The sequence below is a fragment of the Cotesia glomerata genome, linkage group LG10 (assembly GCF_020080835.1).
Source record: "Cotesia glomerata isolate CgM1 linkage group LG10, MPM_Cglom_v2.3, whole genome shotgun sequence".
NCBI classification, from domain to species: domain Eukaryota; kingdom Metazoa; phylum Arthropoda; class Insecta; order Hymenoptera; family Braconidae; genus Cotesia; species Cotesia glomerata.
The window spans coordinates 6889548-6917224 of record NC_058167.1 but is presented as its reverse complement, the minus strand read 5'-3'; the positions used below and the strand labels follow the sequence as shown (position 1 = coordinate 6917224).

The following is a 27677-nucleotide window of genomic DNA, read 5'->3' as shown; positions in this document are numbered from 1 at the left end:
TCTACACTTAAAAAATTTTTTGCAACGATAAAAGTTAAAAATTTTCTAAGTCCAGTTTTTTAATTATAAAATTTTTGCTATTATAAAAATATTATATGTTCTAAAAAATAAAAAGATGGAAACAACCTACAGACCCTCGAGGTAGGCTCTTTAGGCCCAAAATACAGTTTTAAACTGTGATTTCGACCTCAACAGCCTATTTTTAGGCCGATGAGGGTGAAAATACAGTTTTAAATTTTCATGCAAACCCAACAACAAAAGAAAGGAGGCTCAATAGGCTCAAATCATTTTTTTAATTTTGACTCGGGTCCCCTGGGCTGTCCCAGACCCAAAATTAAAACTTCAAGATTAAATTTTAAGTTGTTCGTCAATAATATATAATTTGATCCATAATGTTTATAAACTTAATTAGTTAACTAACAATTTTCTTCAATAAAAAGTACCGAAAATTAATTTGTTTCATTAAATTCATTAAACCAAAGTTTGTCCCAGGCATTTTAAGATCAGTCCCCTGCCAGAAGTACATACAGAAGTACAAAGCCAAAAAAAAAAAATCTAGCGTGTTATTTTACCTTTTGTAAGGTTTATAAGGCTCTAACTAGCCTTGAGTTAATAACAATAGGGCTGTTAGCGCTTTATCGGCATTTTATTTAGTGTCAAAGCACCGTTTGTGCTGGAAATATGTGTCTGGGACACTTCAAAACTCAGTCCCCTGGCAACTATTTTTATTTATAATTTATTTATAAAATTGGATCCATAAGTCTTAATATTATTCTAATTAATGTAAAGATTCATTGAGAACTTAAAAAGTTGAATGCATTGAAATAGTTTGCTTGATTTTTCTCAACTTGATAAAAAAAATCAGTCCCCTGGCAGTCAGTCCCCTATCATGTTATATGGCAAAAGATACACAAATATCGAAAAAGCAAAAATTAATTCGGCTGATTATTTATTATAATTAAGCTGATAGTTTTGTAGCCCTTGTTAATTTTTTTTCTAATAAAATCAAAAATAATTTGGTCGTACAATTTTGTACAGATTTAAGACGTCCTTACAGAGAATCACCCATATGTATAGACTCATAGAAAAATTGTGGCTTTTTTACGGCAATTTTTTTTTTATCTAGTCTCCAGCGACCTCCTCAGTCAATTAGAAGTAAAATTGTGCCGTTGTGCCACTCACAAAGAATATATTGCAGCATAAAAAAAAAGAAAATAAAAAAAACGGCCACGGGAAAAATCAAATCTCTATGGGATACGGTCTTACAACTTATAAAACTGCTATAATTTATCCAAATTAGCTTACACTCGAGAACATCGAATATATTTCTCATCCGACTACCAGGCGGGGCTTGAAGTAATAGTCAATACAAAGAACAAGCCAAGGGTAATTTCTTTTTTTTTTCTTTTTCATTTACTTTCTATCTTACCTTCTTTGTCTCAATAGTCAATAAAATAAAATATTGATTTTTAGATTAAAAAACTGTCAATTTTAATAACTGAGTATAATATAAATTGAATGAAGAAAAAAAATTTTTTTTATAATTAGTTGAAATTGAAACTGAAAATAAAAAAAAGAATCAATAAAACGAATATATTAATGTCAAGATGGTAAATATAATTAACTGAAGTGGCTTTAAGCCATAACGAGGGAATTAAATTTTCAATGGTACCTTTTTATTTCAATTGATTTGAATTTCGCTTGTTGGCAGCATATGGACGATTCATAAGTGGATGTTTTAGACACGAAGTCATTGACGAGTGTTTGGCCACATGAATTTCTCTCTTCAAAGCTCTTTGACAAATTGGGCCAATATCGATTGATAGGTAGCCTAACGAGTTTGTTGGTGAGGTGTGAAAGTGTATAAATTAAAGAAAAAAAAAAAAAAAACGAAAGGAAAAGGCATGCAAAAAAAAATAAACCAATGAAAAGATAAAAGCTGAGAAAACAAGATAAAAACAAAGAATGAAAAATAATCATGGAAGAAAAGAAACTGATGAAATTATTAAAGACAAATAATAAAAAAAAAAAATATGTAGTTAGCTTGTCCTGCTTTTTTCTTTTTGTGTATACTTTGTTCATTAAAAGCTTTTAGTCATTCAAGTTATGTGTATTGAAAATGTAAACGATGGAGATTTATAGCAGTAAAAATCAGTATAAAAGCTCAAACTCGAATACCTGACACAACCTCAGAAAGTTGAGTAATTTATAGTTATTTATTAATCACTAGCGTGACCTATAAAACAACTGCGCATGATTTCTCATTCGATCGTATAGTTGACCTATGAAGAAACTTGTATTCGATTCTTGATTGACCCTCACATGCGGGAGCGTTTACGCACATTATCAAAACTCAAGTTTGAGTGATAATTAAATACAGGTACTTTATACTTTATGCTATCAATTAACGTAAATTAACTTTCAAATTCAATTTGATAAATGTTCAAGTTATGATAAACTAACTGATATGTAATTATTAATGATATATAGTATTAAAATTAATTGGTGGAAGTAATTTATGTAAACTGGCACAGTACAAGTCTGACATACAGTAGACACACATAAAACTTAAAATATTTACAGAGATAGCTATGAATTAGACTTTAACTAAACTGATCAAAATAAAAGTAAAAAAGTATAAGGAAGAAATTCAATCAGAGATAAAACCAACAGAATCCCAACGATAGAGGTGGATAAAAGCTATAGAGCTAGATGAAGAACTTTGAAACAGAGCAGAATTGAAGTCGGAACTAGCCGGAAATAAAATCGTACCACTGGGATTTCCTTTCGCCGCCACTTGTTACCGTATGCTAATTTAAAATCAACTCTTCATTACCCTCTCATCCCAGCATATACAATAACGTTATATACTCGTTCTTATTATACTTCCCTGAAATAACAACCCGTGAAAAAATTTTCTGATCAGACTATATCAGGCCTGATATAAACCGTCCATATCAGGCCTGATATGGGAATTGGCCATATCAGACTATATATGCCTTGATATAAGTATATCAGACTATATACCCGCCCGGGTAAAAAAAATTATATATAATTATATTATATGATTATGTATGAAAAATAATTATATATATAATTATATAGCATTAAGTATCATTATAAATAATTAGTTCCATAGAAAAAAAAAAAAAAAATCGGCGCGTGTGGGAATCGAACCGTGGACCTGACGCTAGGAAGACTAATTCACTACCTGTTTACCTAAGAGACTTACTTGAAGTGCGTAGTTTGTTATAACTACAAGTAATGCAAATCGTATACATAATCGGTTCGTAGTGAACAAAATTTTTCATCTAATTTATTAATTATTAATTATCAATATATAAGTAACAATGGTATCTATATGTAGATTTATAAAATTATCTACATATACATGAAATCGCAAAAATGATTCTACGATATTGTTAAGGTAGTTCGTTGCTTTAGAATTTATAATTCCTTTAAAATTAAAAAAATAATAGAGGTAAAATCAGAATTAAAAGCTCAAATTTTGATGGAATTATTTTTGTTTAGTATATGGAACTATATATTGCTGGAGGGCCCGGCTAACAATTTATGAACTTGACAAAACTAATAATTTATGTGAAATAAAATTTTTTTTAAGTTCCTATTATTTCATTCGCAAATTACTATTTATTGAAAGATTGTTAATCATTGAAGTAACAGATTCTTGGATAAAAAAAGAGAATGTTTTATAGTAATCACAAAATACCCACCTGAGTAAAAAAAATTATATAGAATTCTATATGATTCATATATACCCGAGTCGAAATTTCGATCGGATATTGAACCTCCTGATCCGAAATTGATCGTACTTTGAGCTCCATGGTCCGACTAGTTCGTATATTGAACTTCCTGATCCGAAATTGATCTTACTTTGAGCTCCATGGTCCGACTAGTTCCGATTTTGAACGTCTTGGACGTACTGTTTACCGAGAAATCGGATTTTGAACTCCTCGGTCCGACCGTTCATCGAGAGATCCGACTTTAAACCTTCAAGTCCGATAAAAGTAATAAATAAAATTTTATTAATTATAAATAATGATTGAACAAATTAAACTAATCACAAAAATAATTTTTGTCCATATTAACCTGTAACTTTCATGGATTTATTCTATTTATTTATACATTTATTTACACATATTTATTGCACAGTCAACGGATAATTCATCTCAAAATAGTAGATCAAGACAGAAATCAAGTGTCACTTCGCCAATCTCTCCTCAGTGCTCAGAATCTCCTGTCAGCGACTCAGTGTTTCTATCAAATTCTGAAAAATCGTCAATGGCGACTATTCATTCAAATTCTGTTGAAGGTAATGCGACTGTGGTCAGTGCCTCCGCAAGTACAGCTGCTGTGAATCCTCTTCCTTCGGATTGGTCATCATTGTCAGCTGATGACAAATTGACCTTAGTCATGCAATCGGTCGCACAAATTCCGTCTCTCGCTACAGAATTCAAATTGTTGTCATCGAAGATTGACGACTTTAACAAGCGCTTGAATAGTATTCAAGAAGAACAATCTGCGACAAAAGTAGAGTTAGCGAGTATAAACACAAATGTACTAGCAAATACTGATAAAATCTCAAAATTGGTTACTGCTTTAGAAGAACTTAGAGAAGATACGAATTTGAATACAATAAAGGCTAAGACGTTAGCTGATCAAATGGCCTCACTCAAATCAAGTTGCTCAGTAAATCAGGATTTATTAACTTCTTCGACAAATACACGAGTTTCATCTGAATTAATTATCACTGGTATCCCGGATTGTGTTACGGAAAGTTTGTCATCATTAGAGATTGCATCAGGAGTCTTTGAAGTGCTAAATATTTCTAATTTAATATCAGACATTTTAACTATTCGAAAAATAGATAAAAAACAAAAAACTGATAGTATTAATAACAATAGTAATATAGAAAATGTAAGAAGTAAACCCAAGTTGCACTCGTTTATACTTAAGATGAAGTCACAACAAGTTCGGGATCATATTATTGACTCTAGAAAGAAATTAAGAAATTTATTCATTAAAAATGTTTTTCCTCAGATTGTTGGTGATTCGTATCAGGGAAATATTTATATTAATGAATTTTTAAGTGTAGATACACACAAACTGTTATTAAATACCAAACATAAGGCCAAGAATCTACACTTTAAGTATATCTGGGTGCAAAATGGGTCTATTTATGTCAAAAGGATGAGAATTCCTTAAAAATTAAAATTTGTTCTGATCTAGACTTAGATAACCTTGAATAACGCCATGCTGATTTAACCAATATTAACGATAATAAATCTACGTCAATTAAGCTTTTAAGTTTTAATATAAATAGTTTCAATGGTCATATTGCTCAATTCTTAGATTTAGTTGCAGAGACTAAGCCACATGTTATTGCACTGACTGAAACTTGGTTGAAGCCGGTGCATGACTATTCAGTGTTTTGCTTAGATGATTATACAATATTTAGGAGAGATCGCAATCTAATTAATCCAAAAACAGGACGAGTGTTCATGGGTGGAGGTGTTGCTTGTTTGGTCCATAAATCATTAAAATCTAAGATACTCCATGTCTCTGTTACGGATCATATTAATCAACCAGAATATTTAATTATAGATGTTGTTTCTGTCTCAAATTGTCATCTTTTACTGGCAGTGATCTATAGAAGGCCTCAAGGCAATCTTTTAAATGAATTTTTTGAGGTTATTTCAAAGTTAATGCCTAATTATAAAAATCTTATTATTACAGGTGATCTTAATTGTGACCTATTAGAGTCTTCGTATGTTTCTAATCATTTAAAAACATTTATTTCGGAAATGTCTCTGTATTGTGTTCCTTATGAAGCTACTCATCACTCAAATAATAAAGATTCGTGGCTTGATGTTGTTTTATTAGATAATCGATGTAAACTGGGTAATTATCATAAGTCTCAACAACCGTTTATAAGTGGGCATGATTATTTAATTTGTGAATATGTTTTTGAAACTTCCAAAAAATTTAATAAGATTGTTACCTTTAGGCATTTCTCTGACTCCAACTATAATGCCTTGTGTAATTCTATCATGCAGTCGCTAAATATAGACAAGGAATTATTAGAAACATCCGATCCCAATGATTTATTACATTTTTTCCATTCGAATGTTATTGCTTCACTCGATGAATTTGCTCCCCTTCAATCACGTAAAATAGTGAGAGCCCGAAATCCGTGGATGACAAATGAGCTTAAAGAAAAATGTAAAAATCGTGATTCTACATATAAGCGTGCAAAAAGAAACAACGACATTAAACTACTTCGAGTGTACAGGTCAATTAGGAAAGAGCTAAAGATAGAAATTAACAGTGCGAGAGAAAATTATTTGAAGAATGTACTAACAAATCTTCCTCAAGGAACTAATATTTGGGGTAAATTAAAACATTTAGGACTAGTTAAAAGATCTGACTCCTCTCCTTTGAAACATTTTAATGCTTCTGATCTAAATAATTACTTTGCTAATATAGTAAGGAAGCATCCGCCTTGTGATCTTGATTATATCAACTCGCTGCAATTGTTATGTAGTAGTCAAGTTACATGCTCCTTCACGTGGTCTAAAATTGATATAGTTGAGGTTACCAAGGCGTTGCATCTAACGCTTAGTAAATCTAAGGGAAAGAGTCCTGATGGGTTAGATCTCCGCTGGCTTAAAAATCATATCCCTCAAATTTCTATATTTCTTACAGCTCTCTTTAACAGGTCGCTTGAAACAGGTATATTTCCGCAAAATTGGAAAATGATCTTTATTATCCCCTTGAATAAAATCTCACCCCCGCGTACACTCTCCGATACTCGTCCAATAGCTAATACATCTCATTTAAGCAAAGTATTTGAACGATTAATAGCCAATCAAATGATGAATTATCTTGAGACTAATGAACTACTTGACAAGTTTCAGTCTGGTTTCAGAAAACATCATGGAACACAACCAGCTCTGTTAAAACTAGTGGATGATGTTAGTAAAGCAATAGATGATAATAAATTGACGCTTTTAGTTCTTTTCGATTTAACTAAGGCGTTTGATTATGTGAATCCAAAGGTTATTTTGAAGACCTTGGTTGAGCTAGGCTTTTCTTATGATACAATAAATTGGTTCTTTTCATATCTCACGAACAGAAGTCAGTCAGTAGTGAATGAACAAGGGGTACCAGTTGGTTTTTTGGAAACTTCGTCCGGCGTTCCTCAAGGATCGGTCCTTGGTCCGATTTTATTCCTTCTAGTCATGAACTTAGTTACTAAGCGGCTTATGTATAGCCGATATGGTTTATATGCCGATGACACGTACATCTATATTCACTTTTATCCTTACCAATTACATGATGCAGTGAGACTGATGAATATTGATGCCCTCGCGGTTGTAGAATGGGCTAGAGTAAATGGCCTTGAAGTTAATCTCTTAAAAACTAAGGCTATGCTATTAGGATCTAATAATAGAGTAAAAGCGCTCCAGCGTGAAGGCTTACCACCTATCATTGTTGATGGTGTGGCTTTACCCTATACAGAGTCTACAAAATGTCTGGGCCTTCACTTATCATGTAACTTGTCCTGGAACTGTCATATCTCAAAAACTGTCAGCAAAATAAACTCAACTTTATATAGTTTAAAATTACGTAAAAATATTTATACTGTTGATATTAAAAAACTATTAGTCTCTGCAACTATTCTACCTTTAATTGATTACTGCTCTATAGTTTTGATGAATTCAACTTATGATAATGATTGCAAGCTACAGCGTGCTTTAAATTCAGCTGTTCGCTTTATTTATGGCTTAAAACGTGCTGAACATATTACCCCGTACAGACGTGAACTTGGTTGGCTGTCTATTAAAAGTCGTCGCATTTACTTTGCAGCATGTTATTTTTATAAGCTTTTAGTGACTGGTGAACCAAATTATTTACGAGAACTGTTCATTGATAATGATGATGTAAGGCGCTCAGAAAGATTGGCGGCTAAGAAAAATAATTTAAATTTTAAATTGCCTAATTATACAACAACACAATATGAAAACTCTTTTGTAATTACTGTTATACGATTATGGGAGGAGCTACCATCTGATATTACTGATTCCTCAAACTTAGATATTTTCAAAAATAAAATCTATGACTATTTATTTAAACTAGATATTTAATATTGTTCAGAACTCTCATGTAAACTGTTATTTAGTAAATTGGTTAAATCATGTATTATAAATCATGTATTTTATTACTTGATGAATAAGTTAAATCGTGTATTATAATTCTAATATTTATTTATATATTCTGTGTCTGATTTTTTACTTAATCTGTGTATTATTTTTCATCATCTTTTTAGTTAATATTGTATTTTATGTAGTTTTAACATATATATGTATAAATTTGCCATTCGGCCAATTAGGCCTTGGTATAAAATGAATAAATCTAAATCTAAATCTAAATCTAAATTTATTATGTTTTTATAATTCCTCAAGCGCAATATAATTTGTGTTAAATTAAATTTTTCGAGAAATAGTTCAATTTATTTTTTTTTTTTTTTTCAAAATCCTATGAATATATAAAGATAATATTATAATATGTGTTGAAATTAAGAAATTTTAAACACATACATCAAAAATATATTTACATTATAAAATACATCAGTTTTAAAAAATGTAAAAAACCTACACTGATAGAAGGATTTATTTGTATTAAAAAATATTTGTTAATAGTTAACAAATCATTTATTAGAGACCATTTTTTAGTATTAAACAAATATTTCTTAGTATTTAAAATCATTCGTTTGTATTTAATAAATCTGATATTCATTTATTAAATATTAATAAATCTTTTTAAATACTAAAAAATATTTGTTAAGGACTAAAAAGTGGTCTCTAATAAATGATTTGTTAAATATTAACAAATATTTTTAACTATAAACAAATCCTTCTATCAGTGTACTAGAAAATACTATTAAAAATAATTATTTATTCCTTATAAACAATTTTTTCACAATATATGTTCTTCAAATAAAGATGTAATTATAATAAATTCATACATATTTTTAATTAAAAAAAAATAAGTCTTAAATATATTTCTGATGTAATATTTAATACATAAAATGTAATTAGATTTTTGGCAAAAATCGTGATAAAACTTCATGGATACTTCTATTATTCTCGTTCCGTGTTATTTATCGGTACTGCTTCATAGATTTGTGTCTGAATTTTTACACGCTTTTTATAAGCTTCATTTGTATGTTTGTTTGTAACCGACTCCTGTGAACTTGATTTTGACCCACTTCAAACGGTCAGATTTCATTTAAACTTCGTAGACTTATCGAGGACCGATGACAATACATTAATTTGATGAGATTATTCCATTATCCTAATTAAGATCGTCAAGATTGAATGATTTTTTCACGCATCCTTCGCGTGAGAGCAAGAGAGATAGGGCAAGCGCGTGGTCTTGCGTATGCGTACCATTTTGATTCTGAGCACTCGGCTCGGCACAATAGTCAAGGCAATAGTCATAATTATAGTTACTAATAGTAATCACGGAATTAATAGTAGTTTAAAATAAATAAACCAAACTAAAAAGTAGAAACTAAATAATAGTTTAAAAAAAACGCTTTTTATAGAAAACCAAACTAAAAAATAGAAAATAAATTTGAATTAAGAATAATGTAAAAAATTTTAATAAATATAAATTAATAATAGTGTAAATAAGAAAAAAATGTATTTTATTTTAAAAAAAGCGTGGGGTGCTTTTTAAGCTATTGTCCACTGATAGAAGGATTTGTTTATAGTTAAAAATATTTGTTAATATTTAACAAATCATTTATTAGAGACCACTTTTTAGTCCTTAACAAATATTTTTTAGTATTTAAAAAGATTTATTAATATTTAATAAATGAATATCAGATTTATTAAATACAAACGAATGATTTTAAATACTAAGAAATATTTGTTTAATACTAAAAAATGGTCTCTAATAAATGATTTGTTAACTATTAACAAATATTTTTTTATACAAATAAATCCTTCTATCAGTGTCGAAATAATAATCCTTCTACTTATATCTGTCAATAAAACATTTATAACTATTGACACCATGCACCCTACGCTTTTTTTTACAATAAAGTACATATTTTTCTTATTTACACTATTGTTAATTTACATTTATCCAAATTCATTTTCTCTTTTTTAGTTTGGTTTTCTATAAAAAGCATGTTTTTAGTTTATTTTAAACTTATTACTTATTAAATTAAATTTAATTACTTATTAAACTATATTACTTATTATATAGAAGCAAGGTGCTGCTAATGATTCTACCGCGACACCTTCAATGTTTTCAATTTTATCGCACTTACATAAGAATGATCTTCTATCATTTAAAAAATTATCACCATTAGCAACAAATACGTTATTTGCACCCGAGTCGAAAAATAAAACGTAGATTGAACGTATTAGACGTTGAAATCGTCGGTTGAACGTATTAGACGTTTAAATCGTCGGTTGAACGTATTGAACGTTAAAATCGTCGTTTGAACGTATTGAACGTTAAAATCGTTGGTTGAACGTATTGAACGTTAAAATCGTCGGTTGAACGTGTTACATGTTATAATCGTTAAAAACATTAGTTAAATCTTTATAACTCCACTATATATTATAGTAATATTCATTATATAGCAGTGCTTTATCATTTCCAAAGTTTATTCTTTCGATTTTCAAAACATTTAAAAAATTTGAAGTCATTGATTAGAGGACAATATAATCATGGGCTAGAGCTTGGTAAATAGAAAACTTAGCGCAATATTTATTTATTTTAGAAATTCTTCCTATGCAAAAATAAGAAAATTCTTATTCACTTTTTCTATGTATTGCTTTAAATACGAAGATATCACGGATAAAAAAATTTGCAAACCAAAATATAGTTGCTATTAGTCTATCATTTTACAAGATTAAATAACCAATATAAATAGTATATTACACACCGAGGGAAGTAAAGTAAGAAATGTCTCAGATCACATGTAATTGTTGGCCGAGGCGAAGCCGAGGTCAAGAAACATGTGATCTGAGGCTTTCTTATTTACTTCCCGAGGAGTGTATGCTATTTTTTGCTCGACGAAGGCAGAAAGTGGCAATTTCGTTTAGCGCAGCGGGCCGAAATTTGACGCTTTCTGCCCGTCGAGCAAAAAAAATTTATTCTATATTAAAAAACATTTCGAATGTTCATTTATTATGGACAACTTTTTCTGAAAATTTAAATGAAAAATTTAACGAATAAGTCAGAAAATCTCTAAGAATTAAACATGTAAAGTGTCTTTGAAATTAAGAAACTGGTTAATAGAAAATCTCTTCTGTAGTTATTTTGTAGAAATTTATTTACAACTGAAAAAAGGTATACACTCATGAATTAAAACTAATCATTCTTTAAATAATAAAAATTTTAACAAAAACATGAAATTATTCATTGTAATACCACCGTAAGTTTCTTACAAAAATACTGAAATAAAATTACATCCATGAATCATTGCTGAATAAAGACAAGAAGAAAATTAAAGTATCTCGATAATTATTTTCCAAGATTTTTCGAAAAAAAAAAATAAGTCACTATAAAAATTTTCCTCGTAACAAAATTATCTTTTAGGTTTTACAGAAATGAGCTCGAATAAATAACAGTTTAATTTGATTCCAGCAAAAAAAAATTAGAAAAACGGTTCACCCTTGTTATTGTTTCATTTTTTATAAATACTTACCAAATGTCCGGCTCGTTGACATTCGATTATCCACAATCGATATTCAAATTCGAGTATACAATCGATTCTGTCGGTAAGTAACCCACAAACAATCGATCAGTTGAGCAATCGATTAATCTCATCAAAAGCTAAGAAGTTATATGCTACAAAAATCATAATACACTAAATAATTTTAGTCTTTAGAAGTAAACGTTTAATTTTTCTACTGCTCACTATTAATATTTGAAACTGATTTATAAGACCAGATTTATAAAATTAATGTTTGAAATGTATTTTTACATAAATATGTAAATCGCGAGGTACAAAAATTGATGAGAAGTGAATAAAATCTTTCGAAGTAATCACGTGGTAAAATGAAAGTCATACTAACATTTCTTGTTTTCCGAACCTCTGCGTATTTTGAAAAAAAAATTAGAGTCAATTTTTCAAATACCGTGTAACCAATAACTTTTAAATTCTGGTGGTGCAGAATTTATAACACCCCAAGCGTCACAAAATAAAATATTGACTTTTTGAGAGATTTTATTTAACAAGAAGTCAGAAATTTATAATTATCAACTTGAATTTAACAATACATTAACAAAAAAAAATTTGTGCCGCTTGGGTAATGCTTTTTTTAATATAGCAAGCTCAATTAAATTTTTTACAATTAAAAATTAATTTCTTTCCCAGTATTTATAAAATATTGCAATATAAATCTTCTTTTTATATGGTAGTAGGTCGTCCAAAAGTCTAAAAAAAAAAAAAACAATCAATTCAATCTAATGATCGGAACCAGCCTCAAAGGAGACTCGAGTCATGAACAACGGCTCAAAATCTGGTCATACCAGACTGAGAGCTGAGTCTCAGTCCAGCCTTTAAGTAAAACCTTACATCAGATATGACCCAAATTTTGGCAAATTGACGTTAATCTAAAACTCAGTCAATGATCAAATTTGATGATTCCCACCTGAAATGACAGTTTAAATCTCACTTTCGATACGTTAAAAACATTAAATCTACGACTTGAACATTCAATACGTTCAACTGACGATTTTAACGTTCAATACGTTCAACCGACGATTTGAACGTTCAATACGTTCAATCGACGATTTCAACGTTTAATACGTTCAATCTACGTTTTATTTTTCGAATCGGGCAACTACTCCACGAATAATAGTAAAGTGATGATTAATTTTACAATTACGAATGTTTTGTAAATAAATACAGCATGATCATTGCATAAAACAATAAATCAGTCCAAATTGGAGATGGTTATTTTTTAGATATTGCAACACTGAAGATTGTGTTTGCAAGTTATCTTTATACATTTCAGAGACATATAGCTTATTCTTTTTCATAAGCCTCAAGTATAGTCTTATAGTAATACTATCAATTAATAACTCACTTCATTGAATTTCAAGCATAATTATTAATGGAATATCAAAATTTTCAAGACACTTGTAATTGGCAACACTGTAACAATTATCAGAAGTTTGATTCAAAATTTTTGTGTGTACTTTTTTGTCCTGACAAAAATTACGTACATTTTCATTTGCTGATAGTTGAATAAATTTTGTCATTATTATGAATTGGCTTTGAGATCTTGCTAGCTGCCTATCAATATGTCAGGTACCATGCAACAGTGTTAATATTTGATTATTCAGATCTTCGAATTCATAGCACGTATGAACCCACAAAAGTCCTAAATTTTTCACTGTCAGGTAAATGGATTAATGAGTGTATATTTAATTTATTATTTAACCAAAACAATTGCATATCGTTAAAATTGATTTGGTCTTAAAACAATTAAAATGTAATAAGTTACAGTTGAATTTTTAATACTCTAATTTTAAACATCAAAATCTAAAATAAGTTATTAAAAATATACAGAACAATGTACAAAGTCTAAGGTAATATAAGATAAGAACTTAGTTCTTGCATTTTTTTAACTAATAAACATTTGTAAAAAATGGTTAATTTTCATCTAAACACAATATCAAGTAACATAAATTATATAAATGATAAACCGTCACCTTACAGATTTAGTTTATGAGAATGATGAGATGTGCATCACCTCATCGGTCGTACGGCGTAGGGGTTAGTTATCGGTCTGGCAATCGCGCGGCTTGGGTTCGAATCTCGGTTAGAACGAAATGCGATTTTCACTTTATTTCTATAATTAGCAATAGTTAGGTCTAAATTAAGAGTCAAATGGTATAACATTGCGTTACCTCTACATCAAAATCAAACTAAAAAAATGGCATTGAAAAATTCTTTTTTTTATAAATTTTTAATCAAATGGCATGAGCCAGACTTAAAAATTAACTATGGCCCAGTCCTGGTATTATTATTATTATTATCATTATAAAATACGATCAAGGCGTTCAAAATCGGACCGAATTTTTATTTCTGTCTGATCGTACTTTGGACTCCAGAGTGGTAAAAACGGAAATTTGTACCACTGTGGAGTTCAAAATACGATCAAATTTAACATGGAAATTTATCGTACTTTGAACTCCATGATCCGAAGTTGATCGTACCTTAGGAGGTTCAAAATACGATCAAAATTTCGACTCGGGTACACTGAAAAAAAAGTTTTTTTCTACCAAGGAAATATTTCTTTATGGGTAAAAAATTGGTATTCTTATGATTAAAATACGAAAATTTTTTAACTATAAGAATACAGTTTTCTCACTGTAAAAAAACTAGCCTTATAATAAAACGTGGTATTTTAAGGTTGAGAATATCAGTTTTTTTAAATCAAGAAAACTCGAGTAAAAAATTTAGTATTCTCTCGGTTGAAAAAAAATTTTTTTTTCAGTGTATGAATATTATATATTATATATATTATATTATATATATTCATAATTATATATACATCTAAACGATTATATATGAATTATATATAGTTTTTTTTACTCTGGTATGCTTTTATATGAGTATATAACTAAGATATAACTAGATAAGACTACTTATGTACTGATAAGGGTACATCCGACTATATGAAGTCTTATCAAGTCATATCAACTCTGATCAGGGATTTTTTTTTCAAGTTTATCAAAGCATATATAACTTTATAAGGTTATATCAGGCCATATCAGGACCTATTAAGAATTAATATAAAATTATATATGAGCTTATCAAGCTATATCAAGTCTGATATAGACATATCAAATTGATAAGGCTTGATATGGCCAATTTTCATATCAGGCCATATCAGGATATATCAAAAATTAAATATGGACATATCAGGTCATATCAGACCAGATATGAATATATCAAAAATTCTTATATGGCCTTATCAACTCATATCAAGCCTGATCAGAATATTTTTTTACGGGAAGAAACTTAAACGCTATTGCTAACAGAATAACCAGTATATTATATTATAATTTATTGTGCAAATAAATCACTCCAAAATTTTGTTATATTTTAATTTCACTACTATTATATAATTCCAATACTAAAAGACTTAATGATTAGAAAAATTTATTAATAGTCGTTAGTGGTAATTGAATATATGAAAAGAGTATTCCAAGTATATTTTAAATGGAAATAATTTCGAATATTAACTCACAGAATATTAAGATGAACTGTAATTTTTATCCTCATGATCAATAGCAATGTTACGAACGACTGCGAAGTTGTACTCGTAAAAAAAAATCTTAAAATCTTTTTCTATTTGGAAGGATGCTGACTATTTTCCAAATCATAAAATTTAATAACCATCAATCAAAAACTTTTTTACATACTCTACTTTATATTATTTAACAGTTGTATATAATACAATAATCAAATCAATTGTTATAACGAATAATTAACGCTACTATAAAACCCACAAGCATTGATGACAGAAAATAATTGAAAATGATTTAACGGATTAATAGTACCATATAAGCTTTGTTTTGTAACAAATTGCATTTCATTGGGGGTGCCCGCGCGCGCGCATGGATATCGATTGTCTTGTACAGAGAAAGATAAAAAGAGACGGAAACAGAGCGAGTTACTTTGAACTATACCAACAGTCATTATATCTTCCTGCTGAGATTTGTTTTTTAATGAGTATGATAAAGAAATGAACAAATTTCTTTATGTGAAAGAATCCCCTAACTTTGCAATCTGGATGTCAAATCACATTTGCTATATAAAAGAAAAGTCATAAATTTTGATAAAGAAATAAAAATACGTACCTATTGTATACGTAAATAGATATATACATCTCTTATATTAAAGTTTATGCACTCAAGTATGACGTTATTCTGGATATTTTTCTCAAGAGTTAAAAAAAAATGGTATAGAAATTTTCGTCTCGAAAATAATAATTTTGCCGAAAATAAAAAATAATCTGCCATTTATGTCCAACTTCAATCTCGAATAACTTTTAAAGAAGTAAATTTATCAAAAAATCGAATGAACTTATTTTTATGGAGCATATATTTTTTACAAAAATATATATTCTATTACCCGGTAAGTTGATTTTAGGACAAGATATAAAATTCCAAAGCTCAAAAATATTTTTTCCTACGTTGGAGTAGAAAATAAAAAATTTCGATTCGCGACCTCTAAATATCAATATTAAAGACTTGAATTTCAAGAGAGTCATTATTTTGACATTGTCCGATAAAATTTAAAGATTAACATTTGAAAAAACATAAATTTTTGATTTTCTTAATGCAATCTAATGTTCCCATATTTTTTCTTATAGGGAAATTTATACAATGCCAAAATCATATGGAGATTTAAGATGATTTCTTATACAAAATAAATAAGGTTTCTTTAAATGAAATCAAATTGAAGGAATAAATTTCGCGGATTTTAAAATTAGTCATTGCGTCAAAGACATTATTTTCTTTAAAACGAGAAAAAAACTTTTTTGAAACAATACATTATTCTTAACTGAATAAATTTTTCCCTTGGCTGAGAACTGTAATTTTCTTGAACAAAGACAAATATTTTATATTATTAAAGATTTGATAATTGAAGAAGGTATTTTACTTCGTTAAGACTTCTTGATACTTAAAATAGTATATTACACACCTAGGGAAATAAAGTAAAAAATGTCTCAGATCATATGTAATTGTTGGCCGAGGCGAAACCGAGAGGGGCAACTTCGTTTAGCGCAGCGAGCCGAAAGTTGACGCTTTCTGCCCGTCGAGCAATAGTATCCCGACTAGAAATTTCGTGAGGCATTGCCGAACAATCAATTCGGAGCAAGTTTGGCTTTCCGAACTTTAACAAGCCTAATTCACGCCTTATTAATTCCACTATAGGTAAGCCAAAGTTCGGCACTGCCGCAGTTTTTCCAAGCTATTTTTTTGCTCGACGAAGGCAGAAAGTGGCAACTTCGTTTAGCGCAGCGAGCCGAAAGTTGACGCTTTCTGCCCATCGAGCAAAACAAAAAATTTCTTAATTTCTAAAAAAAAACCTCTAAAATAATTTTCCATAGAGATCTAAATTATAGGCAACGTCAGATGATAAGTTTTTAAGGATTTAAACCATGACATTTTATACGGTACTTTTATAACTATAAGTATGAAATAGTTATTTATGTACCTTGGGCGAGCCACGCGCCAATACGGTCAAGGTGATAAATATTTTCAGTATAAGGCTGAGGCCCGATAGGGCCGAGGCTTTATATCCCTGCTGCAAATAATTATCGCCGAGACCGTATTTGCGCGTGGCTTGCCCATGGTGCTTAAAAAATTTTTCGTCCTACGGCGGACGTATACGGGTTTTTACGTGCAGGGGATACTCAATTTATAAATAAATAGCATACGACGCCATAACCCTCTAATCCTCTAAATAGTTAGTCAAAGTTAGTCAAAGGTGCGCTTTTTAATTTAAAATGACAGTTGAAACGTAAGCTACTCCCATAGAGGAAAGTACCACGGGGCCTAGCTTGGCCCAGCCTTGGCTAAACTATGTAAAACTCTGGGCCAAGCTTGTAAGCCAGGCTTGGCCCAGTCCTGGTTGAAGTCTGGGATGATAACGATGGGCCAAGCCTGGTTACTAGGACTGGCCCACGCCTGGTTACCAGGGCTGAGCCATAGTTAATTTTCAAGTCTGGCCCATGCCATTTGATAAAAAATGATAAAAAAGAATTATTGGAATGTTATTTTTTTATTTTATTTTGTAAGTAAAGTAAATTCGAACCTAACTGTTGCTAATTATAGAAATAAAGTGAAAATCGTATCCGTTCTAACCGAGATTCGAACCCGAGCCGCGCGCTTGCCAGACCGATAACTGACCCCTACACCGTACGACCGATAAGTTGGTGCACATCTTATTATTCTGATAAGCTAAATCTATATAGTGACGAAGTGTGACGGTTTATTATTTATATAATTTATGTTATTTAATATTGTGTTTCGATGAAAATTGGAAGATCTTACGAGCCGGCCGAAGGCCGGCGAAGTTTGATCTAAATTATCCGAGTGTCTCGCACGAGAGATTACGAAGGTAGTATCACTACTTTTATGTCAATAACCACAAGTTCAGAGCTAAAAAATAAAACACAAGCGCCTCTAGGTTACCATGGCACTTTCCTATAGTTGTTTACTCATTCGTAAAAAGCTAATTCATTTTTTATTTTACCTGAAAAGGGGGTGGGTAAATTTTTATTAGTATATGTGGGTGGGAATCTCTCGTGCGAGACACTCGGATAATTTAGATCAAACTTCGCCGGCCTTCGGCCGGCTCGTAAGATCTTCCAATTATCCTTCGTGTCTCGCACTTCGAGATTACGAAGGTAGCTGTTTAGAGCAAGAATCCTCTGTATATAAGTATTTATTTATTTAAGAAATACAAAGGAAAATGAAAAAATGAATTCATTGTAACTATTATCAAACAAATGTTTGATGAAAACAACAACAATTTAACTCAAAATTATAACTAACTTAGTAGACTGGGTGATAAAACAGACTCTGTGAATGAATTATTTTCAATAGTTATTGGCTGATGATAAAAATCAGCGAAAACTCTTGAGTTTGGAGACCAACCAGCCACTTTTTTAATTTCCGCAATGCTCACACCTCTTGCACATGCTTTCGATGTCGAGGCATGCCGCGTAGAATGCGCAGTGAATCTCTTATCCACTCCTAAAGTGACCATCAGATTTAGGAACTAGAAAAAACGAAGAAAGAAACTGATCTGGAACTTCCTCAGCTTCCACAATCGCTCCTATTGAAAGTAGCCTATCAATTTCTGATTGAATGTATGCCGATTCCTGCTCCGACCAATTTCTAGACGGTGGAGGATTAATTTGAAAGGGGGTTGATTCAAAGGGTATTTTATACCCTTTCACAGTCTGGATGATAAACTTGTCCTTAGTGATCGATTCCCAAACCTTTACAAAATGTTTAAGACGACCCGCAAAAATACTTACGACGTCCTGCTGGACTAACGGTTCTGAGAACGCTGATTTTGTTGTCGATATTGACTCGACTTCGGGTAAGTTGATTGCTTGGGTGGAAATCTGGAAGTCAGTGGTTTTTTCAAGACTGATGTTCTCCCGCCCGTCTGAGTCACTGACTTCTTCTGGCTCGACGAGCCTTTCACGTTTAAAGGACCAGGTGATACAAAAGTTTTCTTAACTGGAGCCGACTTCATCTCCTCACCAACCTTCCCAATAGCCTTAATCTCTTTCACTTTATCCACCAGCTTCTCTCCGAACAAGTAACTATATGTTACTCTTTTTTCAAGAGCAGTAGCCCACTGCTTGGACAAAGTAGGCAGGATGCAAGCCTTACGTGCTACTGTTTGAGATTTATGAATTTCGATTAGCAACTTCGCAGCGTCCCAGATCTGCTCTAATCTTTTCATACTTTCTGCATCCCTCAGTGGTGCCAACGACTCGATTGCCGGAGCCAACGCTGCTAAAGCAGATCCTGCCAATTTCTGTGTTGCTCCAAAATATTTGTCTCTTTTTAGAGCCGATTCTTTCAGATTTACCGCCACCTCATCATTTAGAATCGGTGGTTCGAATGAAAGCTTACCCTTCCTAGGGTATTTTTCCATAAGGGAATCCTTCACCTCTTTTTTAAGACCTTCTGACAAGTATTTTTTCCAACGCATAGCGACACTAGAGTGTAAGATCAACTCAGGCTCTTTTTGCGCAGGATCTTCCCCAAAGATACGAAGACCATCTGCATCTAATTCCCATGGAATCTCGTCTGCAGCCGATGTAACAGAATCTTTTACATTTCCCGCAGAAGGACCTCCTACTTCTGTAGATCCGTCTTTTTGATTCTCAGTTTCCTCGGTGGGAGGATCCAGATCTATAATCTGGGATTTTTCGGAATCAACATGTTGTTTTGCCGCAGGATCCTGCTCCGGTTCTTTGGTCTCTGCAGACAAATTAAAACAAATTAATTTCGATACCAATCGCAGTTCATTTGTTTAATTTGTTAAAGAAAAACAAACACGGTTAATTTGTTTATTTTACTCCAAACTTATCTCTCGGATAAGACAGAGTAATTTAATCTCTACTTAACCTTTCAGGTAAAGTCTGATTAGCATGTATGACTTATTTTACCTCACGGGCAAAACAAATCTTTCATAGAAAAATATTATAAATATTCTAAATTGAATAATATTACTCGCCTCACGGGCATGAAGGCATATTTATTGCATAAGGAAAAAACGTCACCATTTCGAACATTTCGTGTGAACGTTTAACCATAGCCAAAAACCATTTCAAATTACCTTCAATAACTGGTGTGTCTGTATTAGGCATCTCCAACTCTGGAGCCTCTCGTGATAAGATGGCTTCTCTTATCGCAGCAAAACCCGTTGCGATTTCTTCCATCCTATCTTCTAACTTTCGGAGTCTTTTAGACGTCCTCTCGCTCGAATGATCACGGCTTCTGGATCTCTTCTTATGACTCCCCATTGTTAATAATATTTATAAAAATAATATTTAAAAATGTTTACTTAATGCACTGACGTGTGGTTTGTCTGACACAAAAGAAACGAATGAGTAAACAACTATAGGAAAGTGCCATGGTAACCTAGAGGCGCTTGTGTTTTATTTTTTAGCTCTGAACTTGTGGTTATTGACATAAAAGTAGTGATACTACCTTCGTAATCTCGAAGTGCGAGACACGAAGGATAATTAACTATTTTTTACAAATGTTTATTATAGTTAAAAAAAATGAAAGAGTCAAGTTGTTATATTACTTTAAACTTTGTACATCGTTCTGTATATTTTTAATATCTTATGATAAATTTTCATGTTTAAAATTATCAATATTAAAAATTCAACTGTAAATTATTATATTTTAATTTTTTTAAGACTACATCAATTTTGACGATATGCAATTGTCTTGGTTAAATAATAAATTTTAAATTTTAGAATTTGTTAGCAAATATTCTTTAAACAATAAATGTTTACTGTTTAAAATTCTACTACTTAATGATTTATTAAGTTTGAATTTCCCATTGAATGGTTAAGGCTAGGTTACCTAATTCTGGCTCAAGTCTTGGTTGCCATTCAACGCCCATGGCTACAAAGAAAAAAAAATTTACTTAAATCAAGTAAATAATTTTTAAGAATTTCATCTTCTTGATTTGAGTAGAAAAATTCTTAAACTAAGAAATTTTTCTCGATTTAAGTAAATTTTATTTAATTAAAGAATTTTTCGTTTTGATTGAAGACAATTAAACTCTTCAAAGTTATTTTCTTGGTTCAAGAATTTTTCTCTTGAATTAAGTTAATTTTTTTTTTCAGTGTAGGTTTCCCAATCTTGGCTAACCCTTGGGTAATCATTGTGGCCGTGACTGGGTGACCCAGTTCTGGCCCAGGCTCGGGTAATAATTGGGCCGACCAAGGCGTGGTTGCAACCACCTCCAACTACGACTTCGACCTATTCTACACAGCCACCAAGTAGTGAAAATCCAGGTTACCGTCCTCAGCCACCTCCAACTACGACTTCGACCTATTCTACACAGCCACCAAGTAGTGAAAATCCAGGTTACCGTCCTCAGCCACCTCCAACTGCGACTTTGAGCTACTCTTCAGTACCAGCCAGAGTTGAACATCAGAGTTATTTTTCTCAACCACTTGGAACTGCTGCTCCAAATTACTCCCCAATATCACCCAGTGTTAATACGATTTCAGGTTACTGTACTCAATCACCAAATGACTTACCTCCAGTTAATTGGATTGAACCAGCTGCACGAGAAAATGTGTACTGGCAAAATTATTCTGATAATACGCCGAATCACCATCCGCACTCACATCAGAATCAAGATGAATCATCTAATGCTTCCAACATTTTTTCAACTTTTGAATATTTATAATAATTATTTTTTTAATTACTAATATTACTATTAAATATATTATTGTTATTATAGCATTATGTCTAACTTCTATTGCTGGTGCTACTACAATTAATGTTGACAATAACAACTATAATAATAATAATAATAATAATAATAATAATAATAATAATAATAATAATAATATATTCAGCATAGTTATTAATGTTCATATTATTATAATCATTATTATTATTATTATTATTATTATTATTATTATTATAGCTGTCGCTAATAATTATTCCTATCATTAATTATATGTTACTAATTATAAGTGTTTTTTAAATTTGCATTGTAACTGTCTAATTTTGTTTTATTCTGACTTTAATGTAACTTTTTTTGTCTTAAATCTGAATAAAATATATTTCAATTGAATCAATTTTGACTTAAATGAAACTTTTTTTAACTTAAATTTAAATAAAATGCATTTAAATCGACGCAATTCTGACTTAAATGTGACTTTTTTTGTCTTAAATCTAAAAGAAATAGAGTCAAACTGAACCAGTTTTGACCTAAACGTGACTTATTTTGTCTTAAATCGATCCTAACTAAGCCGCAAAAAGTCAAATCTAAGTCAACTGTTATAGAAATTTTATACGGACTAAAAAAATTAACTTAGTTGAAATTTGAAGGATTTTGACTTAAATTTTAAGTCATAATTAAGATTTTTTTTCGACCCGGGTGCCCAGTCTTGGCCCAAGCTTGGGTCACCGATGAATCGCCAAGGCTAGGTTAGCCAGTCTTGGCACAAGCTTGGATAATTATTGGCATGGCCGAGGCTGGGTTAACCAGTCTTGGCCCACGCTAGGGTCGCCAATGAATGGCCAAGGCTGAGTTAGCCAGTCTTGGCCCAAGATTGGGTAATCATTGGTATGGCCGAGGCTGGGTTAAACAGCCTGGCCCACGCATGGGCCAATACAGGTACGCCGAAGCTAGGTTTCCCAGTACTGGCCCAAGCCTGGCCTCTTTGTCAACTCTGGGGGTTTCCTGCATGGGATGTATTAACCCTAGACTGGTCACCCGTATAGCGTGACGCCGCATAACAACTACTCAACCTATAGAGACTCGCTATAGTGCGAGCGAGAAACTAAAAAAATGGTGACCAGTCTAGGGTTAATAACATTACTATAGTTATTAATTCTAGATAAAAATTAAGTAATTAAAAATATTCAATGATCAGTTGTAGCTTATTAAACAAAAATATATCGAGTAACATGCAATGGTATAAAAAAATAGTAGATTACACCTTGTTAAAATTACACGGATGGAAAATTTACACTGATAGAATTTTAGATCGTTATTTTACACTACACGGTCGTGTAAAGTGCTCAGGGTCCATTTTTACACCGAAATCTTTTACATTGTAAATAATGAAAATAGAAAAATAGCTTTTCATAATATATGCTTATTGTATTTACATAACGAATGATTGATACATAAATTTTTTAACTTTTAATTAAAAGAATTATAAACAGACAAGCTGTAATCAATTACAGTAGAATTATTCATCATATGTATAAAGACAACAATTAAATCAATAACGATTATATTTAAAATGTCAAAGTTAATGTCAATTAATTTATTTAATATTTACATGAAGAGTATATGAAATGATCTCGCACAACAGATATGTATTTTCTACACTATATATTTCTACAAGAAAACTTATTCATACCCTATGATCTAATCATAAATACGGACCAAAAATAACTCAAAGATATTCGAATAAGAGATTCTTTTATAAATGTACTTATAAATAAAGAATTTAATTACAGCTAAAGCCAGATAAAGATAAAAATATTTTTATGCCTTTAACTTAAATAAGCTAATTTTTTTCTTGAATTAAATTTTGTAAATTAAAAAAAATTTGGGATTCCAATATTCTCAGATGTTGAGATTATAAGATCGATAAGTAAACTATTCTGCATACTTACCAGAAAGCGTGTGTGCAAATGCGTGTAAAAATATTTTATAACTTCCGACAATGAATTCAAAGATCTAAATTGAGTTCAAAAAAGTTTCACTCAATTGAAATTCATAAATGTAATTTAGGAAAAAATTCTAGATCAAATTCTTAAATTCAATCAACTCTATTTTCTAATAAAACGTCAATTGTTTTCAATGACGAGAGATACACTGATAAAAAAAATGACTTGACTCAAGAGCCAAACTCTTGAACCAAGAATACCATTTTGAAGAAAATGATTTTCTTGAGTCAAGATAATAAATTCTTGTGTCAAGAAATTATTCTTGTTCTAAGAAAATTTTCTTGTTTCAAGAATTTATTCTCTTGACTCAAGAAAACAATTTTCTTTAAAATGGTATTCTTGGTTCAAGATTTTGGCTCTTGAGTCAAGATAATTTTTTTATCAGTGTATTGTTAACAAAACATTTATTTTAAAAAAAGTATGCCTTGGATGTATTACTTTTGTATATTTTGAACCAATTGATTTCAATAATTCACTTTTAAACTTTTTAAATTGCACTAAATGATATGAAACTCATTGAAATAAATTAATTCATTTTAAATCTTTAATGACAAAATTTGAGAAATAGTTTTGCGCATTTTTTTTCTTCATATTTTACCACACATATTTTTAATTAATTACAAAAATGATCTCGGTTAATTTTTCGTTTAGAAAACTTTCTCAGATGATTTAATATCATATAGATTTCTTAGACATTTTAAAAGTGATAAAGAAAATAAATCTTTTTAGCAAAAAAAAAAAAAACCTGTGAAAAAATTAACAGATAAATCTGATGAGCAAATTGTAATTTAAACGCGACTTTAAAAAAAAAAAAAAAAAAAAAAAAAAGACTGTTCATTTTTAAATCTTAAAATGTAGTCATAAAAATATATTTACATCATACTTTAATGTCAACCTACAAAATACGTTTTTTTAAGAGATTAGACTACGTCGTGTGCTTATAAGAGAAAAAAGACCTTGCAATTGAATTATACAATAATCTTAACCAAACACTCTTCTGCGGTATATTTTGAGTAAAGTTAATGCCTACGGTCGACACTTTTGTATGTTTATTTATACTCCATCTAACTCTTAATGTTGCAATGTTTTGATTATAACTCATAATTATTGATGAACCTGAAGTTCCAAACGTTGGATGCCAACGAATTTTAAATTAGTTAAAAATAAGAAAAATATATTGCTAACAGCAAAATAAGATACCGGAAGTGTAAAAAATGAAATACAAACTTCTTTTGGTCACGGGAGGCCAAGTCCCACCCTCACAAGTCGAAGCTTCAAATTAAAAAATCCAAAAAAATTACTAGGACGCTTTTGTTTACTCTAAAAAAATTCTGAAAAATCTATTGCACCCATATGGACTTAGAAAAAAATCACGGTTAATCTCCGTACTCCGGAACTTATTTATTCCACCCTCGCAAATCATTGTTAAAATTTAGTAATAAAGAAAAAAATACCTGTATGCTTTTGTTTACTCCAAAAAAATTCTCAAATATTTAAGGTGCTTGTATAAGCTCAGAAAAAAATCACGGTCACCTTCTGTGCGCCGGAACTTATTTATTCCACTCTCGCAAATCATTGTTAAAATTTAGAAATTATATAAAAAATACCTGTATGCTTTTGTTTACTCCAAAAAAATTCTCAAATATTTAAGGTGCTTGTATAAGCTCAGAAAAAAATCACGGTCACGGTATTTTTTTTCTAATTTCTAAATTTTAACAATGATTTGCGAGGGTGGAATAAATAAGTTCCGGCGCACCGAAGGTGACCGTGATTTTTTTCTGAGCTTATACAAGCGCCTTAAATATTTTAGAGTTTTTTTGGAGTAAACAAAATCATACAAGTATTTTTTTTATAATTTCTAAATTATAACAATGATTTGCGAGGGTGGAATAATTAAGTTCCGGCGCACAGAAGGTGACCGTGATTTTTTTCTGAGCTTATACAAGCACCATAAATATTTGAGAATTTTTTTGGAGTAAACAAAAGCATACAGGTATTTTTTTCTTTATTACTAAATTTTAGCAATGATTTGCGAGGGTGGAATGAATAGGTTCCGGAGTACGGAGATTAACCGTGATTTTTTTCTGGGCTTATACAAGCACATTACATATTAGAGAATTTTTTTGGAGTAAACAAAAGCATACAGGTATTTTTTTCTTTATTACTTAATTTTAGCAATGATTTGCGAGGGTGGAATAAATAAGTTCCGGCGCACAGATGGTGACCGCGATTTTTTTCTGAGCTTATACAAGCTTCTTAAATATTTGAGAATTTTTTTGGAGTATACAAAAGCATACAGGTATTTTTTTTTTAATTCCTAAATTTTAACAATGATTTGCGAGGGTGGACTTGATAAGTTCCGGCGCACGGAAGGTGACCGTGATTTTTTTCTGAGCTTATACAAGCACCTTAAATATATGAGAATTTTTTTGGAGTAAACAAAAGCATATAGGTATTTTTTTTCTAATTTCTAAATTTTAACAATGATTTGCGAGGGTGGAATAAATAAGTTCCGGCACACGGAAGGTGACCGTGATTTTTTTCTGAGCTTATACAAGCACATTAAATATTTGAGAGTTTTTTTGGAGTAAACAAAATCATACAGGAATTTTTTTTTTATTTCTCAATTTTAACAATGATATGCGAGGGTGGAATAAATAGGTTCCGGAGTACGGAGATTAACCGTGATTTTTTTCTAAGTCCATATGGGTGCAATAGATTTTTCAGAATTTTTTTAGAGTAAACAAAAGCGTCCTAGTAATTTTTTTGGATTTTTTAATTTGAAGCTTCGACTTGTGAGGGTGGGACTTGGCCTCCCGTAACCAAAAGAAGTTTGTATTTCATTTTTTACACTTCCGGTATCTTATTTTGCTGTTAGCAATATATTTTTCTGATTTTAAGCAAATTGAAAATTCGTTGGCATCCAACGTTTGGAACTTCAGGTTCATAATTATTGCACACATAAACAACACCTAAGTTTTGTTTACTTTTAGTTGTATAAATTCAATTGATAATAAATTTTGTTACAAGTTCACAAAATAATGTCATGTACTCAGATATATCTATTACCTATATTCCAAGATATTCCAATTTATGTGATGCTATGATATTTAGATAATAAGAGAGATTGTTAATTTATGTATCTAACTAAGTTCATTTCTAGGCCGTCAGGCGGAAATGAATAATAATAATAATAATATATCTATTACCAAAATAAAACAAATAATTGTAGTTATTATCTATACAGTTTTTCAACCGATATCTTTTAAATTATCTCTTCTAATATATGACAAAATTTACTTAAAGGAATCGTTACAAAAAACTAAATTTTAATCAACAACAAATTTGAACCAGTGTCATAATTTTTCTTGAAATGCTTTCAAATAAAAATAAAGAAAAGTACTTTTTGGAAGTTAACATTAAAGCTATATTATTAATAAAATTTTCGTAATCTTATAAAGAAACTTGGGTCTAAAATTAAATTTCGGAAAGATCAAATTGTATTTTTAATAATGACTATTGAGCTATCCATCAGATTTTTTATAAATTTTTATGCATAAATATATTATAATAAAAAATGTAAAGATTTTTTTTTTTAGTTTAAAGAGTTTCTATTTTTAGTTCCTTAAGGGTTGATA

The 27677-nt window shown here is 30.6% G+C and overlaps 1 protein-coding gene across 1 annotated transcript in view; it reads right to left on the bottom strand.

The window, feature by feature from the left end:
• LOC123272578 (potassium voltage-gated channel subfamily KQT member 4-like) overlaps positions 1–15589 on the bottom strand; it is a gene marked incomplete in the record, with an annotated part of 125672 nt that extends 110083 nt beyond the window's left edge. The window contains 1 exon segment of the mRNA XM_044739470.1: positions 15312–15589. Within this exon segment, the coding sequence (XP_044595405.1) occupies positions 15312–15346 (35 nt within the window).
• Between the last annotated feature and the right edge of the window lie 12088 nt (positions 15590–27677).